This window comes from Limulus polyphemus, unplaced genomic scaffold (genome assembly GCF_000517525.1).
Source record: "Limulus polyphemus unplaced genomic scaffold, Limulus_polyphemus-2.1.2 Scaffold7466, whole genome shotgun sequence".
Classification (NCBI taxonomy): Eukaryota; Metazoa; Arthropoda; class Merostomata; order Xiphosura; family Limulidae; genus Limulus; species Limulus polyphemus.
The window spans coordinates 11686-23489 of record NW_013673076.1 but is presented as its reverse complement, the minus strand read 5'-3'; the positions used below and the strand labels follow the sequence as shown (position 1 = coordinate 23489).

Here is an 11804-nt window from a genome sequence, read left to right as displayed (position 1 = left end):
AACACTTTTCTGCTTGTTTTTATACGGAATTTGCTAATTATTGTAAAATTGTATATACATTTATGTTTCAAAATAAAATATGATTAGTGCTTACTGAAGTTTTTCTCCAAATTCACAGAAAATGTACGCTTATTGTTTATTTTCTTAGTTGTTGGGATGCTTGTTTGTTTTTAATTATGCACAAAGCTACAAAAGGGCTATCTGTGCTCTGCCCACCACGGGTATCGAAACCCGGTTTCTAGCGTTGTAAGTCCGCAGACATACCGCTGTGCCACTGGGAGGACTGTTGGGATGCCCCACAATGGAACAGCGGTAAATCTGTAGGCATATAACGCTAAAATCCTGTTTTCTATACTCATTGTTTGCACATCACAGATAGATTAATGTTTAACAAGAAACAAACAAAAGCCGATAGTATAGTTGCGATTACAATTATCAAATAATTAGTCCCAATACCCACTGTTAGGTTTCACACTAATATAGGAATTGTTTTTGTTGTTTTAATTCTAAAGCAAATAATTGTTTTCGATTTGGTGTGAGAACTTTTGTGGAACTAATCATTAGATCCAGGGAAATTCTAGCGCACGTGGAGTTACTGAGAAGCTGACTGATTTATTTATTGTCTCTATTCTGACAATGAGCGAGAGAGCGGGGTCTTCCTCAAACACTATATTTTTGTTTTATACCATAAAGAGACTTTGTTTGAACCCGGTCTCTTATTTCATCTTCTATGTCTTGTTTTATACCATAAAGAGACTTTGTTTGAACCCGGTCTCTTATTTCATCTTCTATGTCTTGTTTTATACCATAAAGATACTTTGTTTGAACCCGGTCTCTTATTTCATCTTCTATGTCTTGTTTTATACCATAAAGATGCTTTGTTTGAACCCGGTCTCATATTTCATCTTCTATGTCTTGTTATATAACATAAAAATACTTTGTTTGAACCCGGTCTCTTATTTCATCTTCTATGTCTGGTTTTATACCATAAAGAGACTTTGTTTGAACCCGGTCTCTTATTTCATCTTCTTTGTCTTGTTTTTTTTTTTTTCATGTTTTGAATTCTGGTTCAAGTTTTTTGTTCTTTTGTAACAATTTCATTTGGTTCCGCTATCGAAAACGGAGGAAATAATTGGTTCCGTTGTAAGAAAGGAAGAGGAGTAACTGGCTCCGTTGTAAGAAAAGAAGAGGAGTAATGGGTTCAGTCATATGAAGGAAAGGGAGTGATGGGTTCAGTCATATGAAGGAAGAGGAGTAATGGGTTCAGTCATATGAAGGAAAGGAAGTAATGGGTTCAGTCATATGAAGAAAATGGAGTGATTGGTTCTGTCATAAAAAGGGAGTAAAGTAATAGCTTCTATCATGATAATAAAGGGGGGGTAATTTGTTTTGTTGTAAGAAAGGACGTGGAGTAATGGGGTTTAGTCATAAGAAGGGAGGGTATGAGATTGATTGATTCAGTAATATGAATGTAGGGGGGGGGGAGTAAAACTTTATTGTGCAACATATAATTGTTCTCGTTTTGAATACTTTTAAGAAATCTTTGTTTTATTTAATGATCATTTCCATAACTTATTGAACCTTCTAGCTTCGTGATCAACCAGTCCTTTGAATTCTCAAGTGTTATTCGTAGTTCGTGAATTGTCAAAAGAAAACGTAGTTGACATTTTATGAACGATAGGACTACTTTTTTAAGTTAGGTGTCTTTAAAAATTGTATTTTTAGTTTGTATTTATGCCGTCATCCCTAATGTTAAACTACCGAGCAGAGGGAAGGCAGGCAATCGGCACACCCTACCACCTCACGTAAAGGAATTGACTGTTACTCTTATAATGCATTCACAACTTTAAATGTTAGGGGGGTGTGTTTTATGGTATCGTCCACAATATGGGTTAAAAACACGTGTTAACTCAGTCAATAAAGAAAAATAATGAACCAGAGGTAAATAACAAAATATGCAACTCCGCGACAAAAAGTATTTTTTTATTACTTACCAAGTTTTACCGTGTTTAAGCCTATTTATGATTTAAAATTTAGCTACCTACTACACCGTAATTAGTCCTAGTGGTAATGCAAACCTGATAATGCTATCTTCATTTTTTAACTGCCACGAGAGGGCGCTACGTTTTAAGTTGTATAGTCGAAAATAAAGTTTGAAGCCGACTCCAAACTTTATTGTCTCGAAAGTGGGTTCCTCGTCATCAAATTTTTCTATAGTCGATAACTTCGAACACGCCCCCTTTTTCCATACATCCGAACATCGCTGGTGTAATAAACGTAAGTCTCAACTAACGTTTTGTATGCCTGCTAAGCCTAAAGGTTTCGAAGCTTATAATAAATGCATGCTGACTGAAATATTTCTACAGTTTGTTTTTTAGTTAAGCACAAAGTGCTATCTGTGCTATTTCTACAGAACAAGTAAGAAATTTATTTTGGTGGTGGGGGGGGGGGTCAAGTTCGATTGATTTAAAACTTTGATAAAGATAATCATTCTGGCATGTGATTATAGCTCCCATACGTCCAGTTCTTCTCGCATAAACGTTCGATAAAGTAAACTGTCGAAGATTTGGTAAATAAATCAATACAAAAATAACTAAGACACAAAGGACTCGGTAAAGCCGAAGAAATGTATTACGTCAAAAAAAAAAAACAGTTCTGAACACGTGGAAGCGTGGTTAATAGTGTCATGAACAAATAAACATCTCGGAATAAAGGGAAAAAAAATAAGGTCTGGAAATGATGGCGTTAATTTCCATGGAAAACCAAATCTAACAATGTTGAGAAAAAAAAAAACGTATTAGAAATTTCATTGCAACAACTTGAAAATACCGAAACCGTAGCACGTGGTCCCCTTGTGGGTCATCAGTAAGTTTGCGGTTTTACAACGCTAAAATTCGGGGCTCGATTTCCCGTAGTGAACTAAGCGCTAAAACAAACCATTTGCATTAAGTACAATCCTAGCAAGTGTATGGTCTGAATGTTAAACTTGAGTTTAACACTTGTGTAGATGTTCCCCATTTTGGCCTTCGAATCCGTTTCTCAAACTGGTTTATAAGAAGATTACGGACTTACAACGCTTAATTTTGGGGGTTCGATTCCCCGCGGGTAGACACAGTAGATAGCCCAATGTGGCTTTGCCCTAAAAGCAAACAAACCATTTAAGTGTCGCAACAAAGAAGGGATAGTCGAACGCAAACATTTGTTTTTATTATTATTTGTAAGAGAACAACTATTTTACACCCTTCACCTATATTAGAACACTGCTCCCTTCTCATCCTCTCCAAATCAAATCTGGGGATCTCCTAAAATTGCCTGGCTATTTATGATGGACGTAACCTCGGGAGGCTTGAGAACCCCTGGTCTACAGAGTTTCTATTGGCAATAGTCACCCATAATGCACCATAAAGATGATTGAACAGCTTTACGTTAGCGAGAACTAAAAATGAAGAAGAACGAGAATAAAAGTTCCCGGATTAAAAACTTATAGACTTTATATTATATTAAGCGTTTAACGATCTCTTTGAAAAGCAGCGACATCACCCACATTTCTAGCAGTTCTCACGTTAAGTAAGGCCGCGCGTTCCAATATATATATTTGATAAACGAAGCAAAGAATAGAGTTGTACGATATGACGCCAAATAATAACGTGAAAAAAAAATAACACCGGATGGTGTTTGTTTTTCTCGAGGCTCGACCATCATCCTGTCATGTTTTGGAGAGCGCGTGCGGAATTAGTTGAATATACTTAGGAATATGTCAATGTACGCGAAATAGACTTGGTCATAGTTTTAATATGAAAAACAAAACAAACAAACAACTTTAGTATATAGCCATCAGAATTACTCGATCTGCCCAGTGGCTCAGAGATAAGTCTCAAGACTTCGCATATTGCACCGAGTCCCTAAATTCAGTAAAACAGTAATTATTAACTAGATGTACTTCCGCAGGTTTCCCAAAAATGTTCTGTCTCAAGAGTAAAAAACAAAATTATTTATTGTTTTTTAAGTTCATATGTCATGCTGTGTTGTAGCCTACAGCGTGTATAATTCTTCTCGTGATTCATGGCATGCACACGTTTTACTGACGTCACGATAGTACAAATTGCAACGTTAAGCGTCCCTTATATGACGTCATTTTAGTGTCTACTGACTGACAGACAAAACACTATTGTATTGTGGTGAGAGTGGTTAAATACACATAATATAAGCTTAGACTTTCGTCAAGAATCTTGGTTAAATACAAAGTGTAAGAGAATGTTATTTCTACAGTCAGTCGATTAGAAAGTGTGAATTAAACACCCAACTAGTGTGAAACCCAACCTTGTGTGAAACGTAAAGTTTGTCTATGGTAACAGAAGTTCCTTACAGAGATAATTTATCAATTAACTTTTCTGATGATTTGTCATAATGATGACACCAGAGGGAGCCTTCATTTTTATACATTCCTTAAAAAGCTAAAATTACATTTGTTCAAGTCTGGAACAAAAAATAATATGAGATAGTGATGTTTATTTTTTATTCGTAATGTTGACACCAGAGGGAGCCTTAATTTCTATACATTTCTTAAAAAAAAAGATAAAAATATATTTGTTCAAGTCTGGAACAAAAGATAATTTAAGTTACTGTTTAAGTTATTTCTTTTCGTAATGTTGACACCAGAGGGAGCTTTCATTTCTATACCTACCCTAAAAAAGATTAAAAAAAATATATTTGTTCAAGTCTGGAACAAAAGATAATTTAAATTACTGGTGGATTTTTTTCTTCATAATGCTGACACCAGAGGGAGCCTTCATTATTTATATACATTCCTTAAAAATATCACTTCAGGTCTAAAATAGAAGATTTCAGCTATTGATAGATTTTCCTCACGTCATAACAGTAAACGAAAAGTTGCCTACTTACAACTCTCACGAGAAAGGTTTTATCAGGATTCGTGGAAATGGCAGCCATTTACTCTACCTTAAAGACATTTGAGTATCGTAAATACTGAAAACAGAACATAAACAGGTATATGACCACTTTATCACAACAAAGTGCAACCTGCATCTGTGTTAAATGTATTTACGCACGTAAGAAGCTATTGTTTCTGTTCTTTGGTGGTCTTATCTTCTTATTACTCAAGCGTTCTTCTGTTATGGATTTTTAATTTGTAGTCACGTTCAGTCATTCAAAAACTACGTGACCTTATAGATCTAAAATGAATTTAGGCTCCGCCCTGTTGTTAAGTGAAATATCATTATTTCAAAACGGTTATTGCAACTCCAAATAGATTTTCTGCAGTAACGTGATAACGAATATTGGTTCCTTGTAGCGGTATTAACGTGCAGTAACATTTACTTCGCTTAGTTTCTGATAGCTACAGTAATTGTTTCCATTCTCGGAATAAAATGGTCATCACTCTGCCGAATCACGTGCCTTGTTCCTACTTGGTCTTCCTATGTGCAAGTACAACTCACCCGCACGTGATCTTTTGTCATAACTTAAAACAGCAGTAAAGATCCAAGTGTTAGAAAGTCACGACTTAAAACAAAGCTAAGCTCCAAGTGTTAGAAAGTCATGACTTAAAACAAAAGTAAAGATCCAAGTGCTAGAAAGTCATGTCTTAAAACAGAAGTAAAGCTCCAAGTGTTAGAAAGTCATGACTTAAAACAAAGCTAAGCTCAAAGTGTTAGAAAGTCATGTCTTAAAACAGAAGTAAAGCTCCAAGTGCTAGAAAGTCATGACTTAAAACAGAAGTAAAGCTCCAAGTGTTAGAAAGTCATGACTTAAAACAGAAGTAAAGCTCAAAGTGTTAGAAAGTCATGACTTAAAACAGAAGTAAAGTTCCAAGTGTTAGAAAGTCATGTACTTAAAACAGAAGTAAAGCTCCAAGTGTTAGAAAGTCATGTCACTAAACTGAATACACAACATGAAATTGAACTTGATGTAGAAATTGATCGATGACCCCTATCACCGAGAGAAAGGATGTACCTCCTTCTTAAACTTGTCACGATCTGTTCTTCTTTGATGCTCTCCTAATGTTGAGTCGACTGTTATTTTGTATGTGTGCCTGATCAGGCTAGAGATTTAAAAAGAAAGAAAACGAATTAGATGCGATTACCTTATATGGACAGGTTTTTACTCTTACCAGCGGCAATATGTGACGTTTGATGTTAGTTATTGTTACATTTATATTACCAGTTAAACACTGAACTCCCATAACGTGGGACTGAGGTTTCTTGGATCGTGACGGTCAAATCTCGTTATTCGGTTTGACAAGAGTAGCCCAAGAGTTGGTGATGGGTGATGGTCACGAGCTGTCTCCTCTGTAATCTCTCATTTCAAAATTAGGGACAGCTAGTACAGATGTCATTAACAGATGAAAGTGATCCTGTTGATGTCATTAACCTGGTAAGGTTGTATGGAAGTGATCCTGTTGATGTCATTAACCTGGTAAGGTCGTATGGAAGTGATCCTGTTGATGTCATTAACCTGGTAAGGTCGTACGGAAGTGATCCTGTTGATGTCATTAACCTGGTAAGGTTTTACGGAAGTGATTTTAATGACATCAACAGGTTTAGTAAGGTCGTATGGAAGTGATCTTGTTGATGTCATTAACCTGGTAAGGTCGTATGAAAGTGATCCTGTTGATGTCATTAACCTGGTAAGGTTGTACAGAAGTGATCTTGTTGATGTCATTAACCTGGTAAGGTTGTACAGAAGTGATCTTGTTGATGTAATTAACTTGATAAGGTCGTATGGGAATGATCCTGTTGATGTAATTAACTTGATAAGGTCGTATGGGAATGATCCTGTTGAGCTCATTAATTTGGTAAGGTCGTGTGAAAGTGATCCATTCTTTTGATGTCATTACCTGTGTGTTGTTCATTAATCCTAAATAAGCCTTTGCGTCATCTTTTAAATTAGGGTCTAAATGTTTGACCATTACTAGAAGAACATTATTGAAAAAAGCGTGAGAATATCTTCTGAAATAACCCCAGCACTTGTTACGACGTTTATCTTAGAATCTTCTGAAATAACCCAGCACTTGTTACGACGTTTATCTTAGAATCTTCTGAAATAACCCAGCACTTGTTACGACGTTTATCTTAGAATCTTCTGAAATAACCCAGCACTTGTTACGACGTTTATCTTAGAATCTTCTGAAATAACCCAGCACTTGTCACGACGTTTATCTTAGAATCTTCTAAAATAACCCAGCACTTGTTACGAGGTTTATCTTAGAATCTTCTGAAATAACCCAGCACTTGTTACGACGTTTATCTTAGAATCTTCTGAAATAACCCAGCACTTGTTACGACGTTTATCTTAGAATCTTCTGAAATAACCCAGCACTTGTTACGACGTTTATCTTAGAATCTTCTGAAATAACCCAGCACTTGTTACGACGTTTATCTTAGAATCTTCTGAAATAACCCAGCACTTGTTACGACGTTTATCTTAGAATCTTCTGAAATAACCCAGCACTTGTTACGACGTTTATCTTCGAATTTTCGAGAGAGAGGAGACAGATAATCAAAATACTATAGTATATTATGTCTACTCTTATATGACCAAATTGTTGGTTTTGGCCATACTTCGTTTAATGCACCCACGTGCTCAAAGTGTGTAGTGCCTGTTTTTGTTGTTGTTCTGTGACAGAGGGACGCGAACCAAGAATCACAGTTCGGACACACTAACAGTTGCAATACATCCGATCCTGTAACAATGTTATGCACCGATAGCTGATAAAACATTGAAACCAATTCGTGATAAATATCGCAGTAAACTGCCAATGTCCCCTCCCCCTTCACATTCCTCCAAACGAATCCATTGCGAATATGACATCAGAACAAAATATAGCATTAGGACGCCATTTAGGTTTTGGAACCTTGAGTACTTTAACAAGGAAAAGATAAACCCTCCAAATATATTGTATAAACAGGCAAGAACGTGGTCAAGCTGTTCTGACTACTCTTGATCAAGAAAGAGTTCCTAAAGTCTAACCAGTGAAGTCATTAAAGAAATCCAGTTAACACTAGAGTTTATAAATCGTTAGATTAACGCGGTCTCTATTCTCTAGAAAAAGAACCATCATAGTTTACAGAAGAAACACCTTTGTTTGCAGAAGTTTTGTCTTGAACCTTTAGCAGGGTAGAATATTCAACACGCATCGTATACTGATATACGAGCTGCTTATCAGAGGGTCCAGGGTTCGAGGCGTGATGCCGCTGAAAACGTCACGCGCGTTATGAAAGCGAAAGTCAAACATCTTATTCGGTTTAAAAAAGCCAGCGTAATAAAAGCGAATGTCAAACATCTTATTCGGTTTAAAAGGGCCAGCGTAGTAAAAGCTAGAGTCAAACATCTTATTCGGTTTAAAAGGGCCAGCGTAGTAAAAGCGAGATTCAAACATCTTATTCGGTTTAAAAGGGCCAGTGTAATAAAAGCTAGAGTCAAACATCTTATTCGGTTTAAAAGGGCCAGCGTAATAAAAGCTAGAGTCAAACTTCTTATTCGGTTTAAAAGGACCAGAGTAATAAAAGCTAGAGTCAAACATCTTATTCAGTTTAAAAGGGCCGACGTAATAAAAGCGAAAGTCAAACATCTTATTGGGTTTAAAAGGGCCTGCGTAATAAAAGCTAGAGTCAAACTTCTTATTCGGTTTAAAAGGGCCAGAGTAATAAAAGCTAGAGTCAAACATCTTATTCAGTTTAAAAGGGCCGACGTAATAAAAGCGAAAGTCAAACATCTTATTGGGTTTAAAAGGGCCTGCGTAATAAAAGCTAGAGTCAAACATATTCGGTTTAAAAGGGCCAGACAAAACTCTTGCGTCAACAGGTGTTGTTTGCTTACTGCTTCTCTTCTGGTCAGTAGTTCAAATTGTTAGATGTTCGCTCTTCTGGTCAGTAGTTCAAAATGTCAAATGTTCGCTCTTCTGGTCAGTAGTACAGAATGTCAAATGTTCGCTCTTCTGGTCAGTAGTACAATATATCAAATGTTCGCTCTTCTGGTCAGTAGTTCAAAATGTCAAATGTTCGCTCTTCTGGTCAGTAGTACAATATATCAAATGTTCGCTCTTCTGGTCAGTAGTTCAAAATTTCAAATGTTCGCTCTTCTGGTCAGTAGTTCAAAATGTCAAATGTTCGTTCTTCTGGTCAGTAGTACAAAATGTCAAATGTTCGCTGTTCTGGTCAGTAGTACAAAATGTTAGATGTTCGCTCTTCTGGTCAGTAGTTCAAAATGTCAAATGTTCACTCTTCTGGTCAGTAGTACAGAATGTCAAATGTTCACTCTTCTGGTCAGTAGTTCAAAATGTCAAATGTTCTATTGTTCCCACGAAGTTCTATATCTCTAGCTTCTCAAGAAAACTGGATTGTTGAATGTTTAAAGATGTAAAAGTGATCCCGATGGATTATAACAAATGAACGTTCCAGCAACTAGAAACCTGTGAGATCGTATACGGGTCATCACTTAACTCACGCACATTCATATCTTTATTTACTGGCCTTATATCCAAGTGTAACCGGGAATCGTTAACCTGAACATTGTATGCACGTGAACTGAACGTGGGTTCGGCTACAGCAGTCCCTCGATTCGACAATTTTATTCCGAATTCCTTTAAACGTAACTCTATAGTGAGTCGTCTCAATAGAGAATATTACACCTGTTCTAACTACCTCTTTCTTTATAAACGACAACAATTACTTACATTTTATTCAAGTCCCAACAAATAATTTCCTTTCTCACAAATGTGAACCCCAAAGAAAACACACACTGTTGATAAATACCCATTAAGACTGATCGTTCCTTTCTTAGGTAAGCAAAGTTTCATAGTAAAGTCACAAATTTTAAGAATAATTAGAACGTTTTATCCACAAGTTCAACTACAAATGATATTTAAATCATCTTTCAAAATACAAAATTCATTCCGATCTAAAGACCTGTTACCTACCCTTATGCGTTCCAGGATCGTATACACACGTGGTGACTGTAATTCCACTAACATTGTCAAAACTATACGTCAATTACACCTGCGAATATATGGGAGTATCAAGTAGAACTGGTAAATAACTATCAAATCCATCAGACTCTACAATTCACACACGTAGTGAAAACACCAACCAGTCCATATTGATTACGGATTGCAAAGACATCTCATCTGGATATTAAACTTTTAATTAAAAAAAGTTTATCTATTATAAATGAACTCCCAACTTTAAATAATAACACAACTTCACTACAGTTAAGTCTGTTCTGAATAACTTATATAATATTGTTATAATTGTTTTATTATCCTATTCTTTGTTCATTTGTTTGCCCCCTAGTGGCACAGCGGTATGTCTGCGGATTTCAAAGGGTTCGATACCCGTAGTGGGCAGAGCACATATAGCCCTTTGTGTATATATTTGTGCTTGAATACATACATCAACATCATTTGTTTGTCTTGTAATTTACTTCATCTGTACTTTTATAAAATGTTTACTTTATAAATATTTGTACCTAATAGTTTACCCTGTTCAATGTAGCTTGCTGAAGATGGAATATGTATATTCCGAAACGTTCGTGAATTAAGTGTTTGTTACTGTACAGTACACACGTGTCAAACGTTCGTTGTTACTGTACAGTACACACGTGTCAAACGTTCGTTGATACTGTACAGTACACACGTGTCAAACGTTCGTTGTTACTGTACAGTACACACGTGTCAAACGTTCGTTGTTACTGTACAGTACAGACGTGTCAAACGTTCGTGAATTAAGTGTTTGTTACTGTACAGTACACACGTGTCAAACGTTCGTTGTTACTGCCGTCGTTCTACTCACTGTTCATCATTAAACTTCGACTATCATCGAATGAACGTGTTTTTAGAGATTATTTGTTGAATGTTACCAGATGTTTTTATATTTATAACCTCGTTTATTAGCTTTTTCTGGTGATTTACTTGAGAAGTTGGAGATTTAGAGCTCGTTATGAATCTAATTTAAAAATATCTCATCTTTAAACTAACTTGTACTATTTGATAAAATAAAACTTATAGCTTACAATATTTGGCAGATAATCCTCTTAACTGGATAAAAAAAAAAGTATTGTTATGTATTAGTTTGTACAGAAGATTATCGGAGAACAATAAACTACAAAGTTTGTTTTAGAAACGATTAAATAATCAGATTATTAAAGATTGTTATTCAGATTTTTGAGGGTTAATTTTTATGGAATTGATTTCTTTATAAACAAAGTAGCAAAGAGATCTGTTTTATGATTGATAGTTCCTTTCTGATAAGTGATTTGTCCGGAATTTTTAACTATTCAAGCACAATTACGTCATAGTAAATACTCTATTATAGGGCCTAACTACTGGGGCCTCCTGAACCCAGAGTGGAGCTTATGTAACATGGGTCATCGCCAGTCACCTGTGGATATTGACCCGTCGATATTATTGTTTGACCCTCACTTGAGGCCGGTGGACGTCGAGAAGAACAGAGTGAGTAAATAGAAATACAGGCAGAGTAAAAAACAAAATCTTTTTGAGAGAATGGAAGTCAAACACTGACTTTCGTAGTGGTACTTTTAACCCTCGTTACTACATTTGATATTTTTTTCTTTTTGAGATAATGGAAGTCAATCACGGAGTTTCGTAGTGATACTTTTAGCCCTCGTTACTACATTTGATATTTTTGATATGATATTTTTTCTTTTTGAGATAATGGAAGTCAAACACTGAGTTTCGTAGTAGTACTTTTAACCCTCGTTACTACATTTGATATTTTTTGTTTTTGAGATAATGGAAGTCAAACACTGAGTTTCGTAGTAGTACTTTTAAC

At 35.8% G+C, this 11804-nt stretch overlaps 1 protein-coding gene across 1 annotated transcript in view; it reads left to right on the top strand.

Annotated features, from left to right (window-relative positions):
- The window catches only part of LOC106474638 (putative carbonic anhydrase-like protein 2), a 28123-nt gene extending 16644 nt beyond the window's left edge, over positions 1-11479 (top strand). Inside the window, exon 3 of the mRNA XM_022402948.1 lies at positions 11328-11479. Within this exon, the coding sequence (XP_022258656.1) occupies positions 11328-11476 (149 nt within the window). The 3' untranslated portion in view covers positions 11477-11479. The remainder of the gene's footprint in view (positions 1-11327) is intronic.
- The last annotated feature ends 325 nt before the right edge of the window (positions 11480-11804 follow it).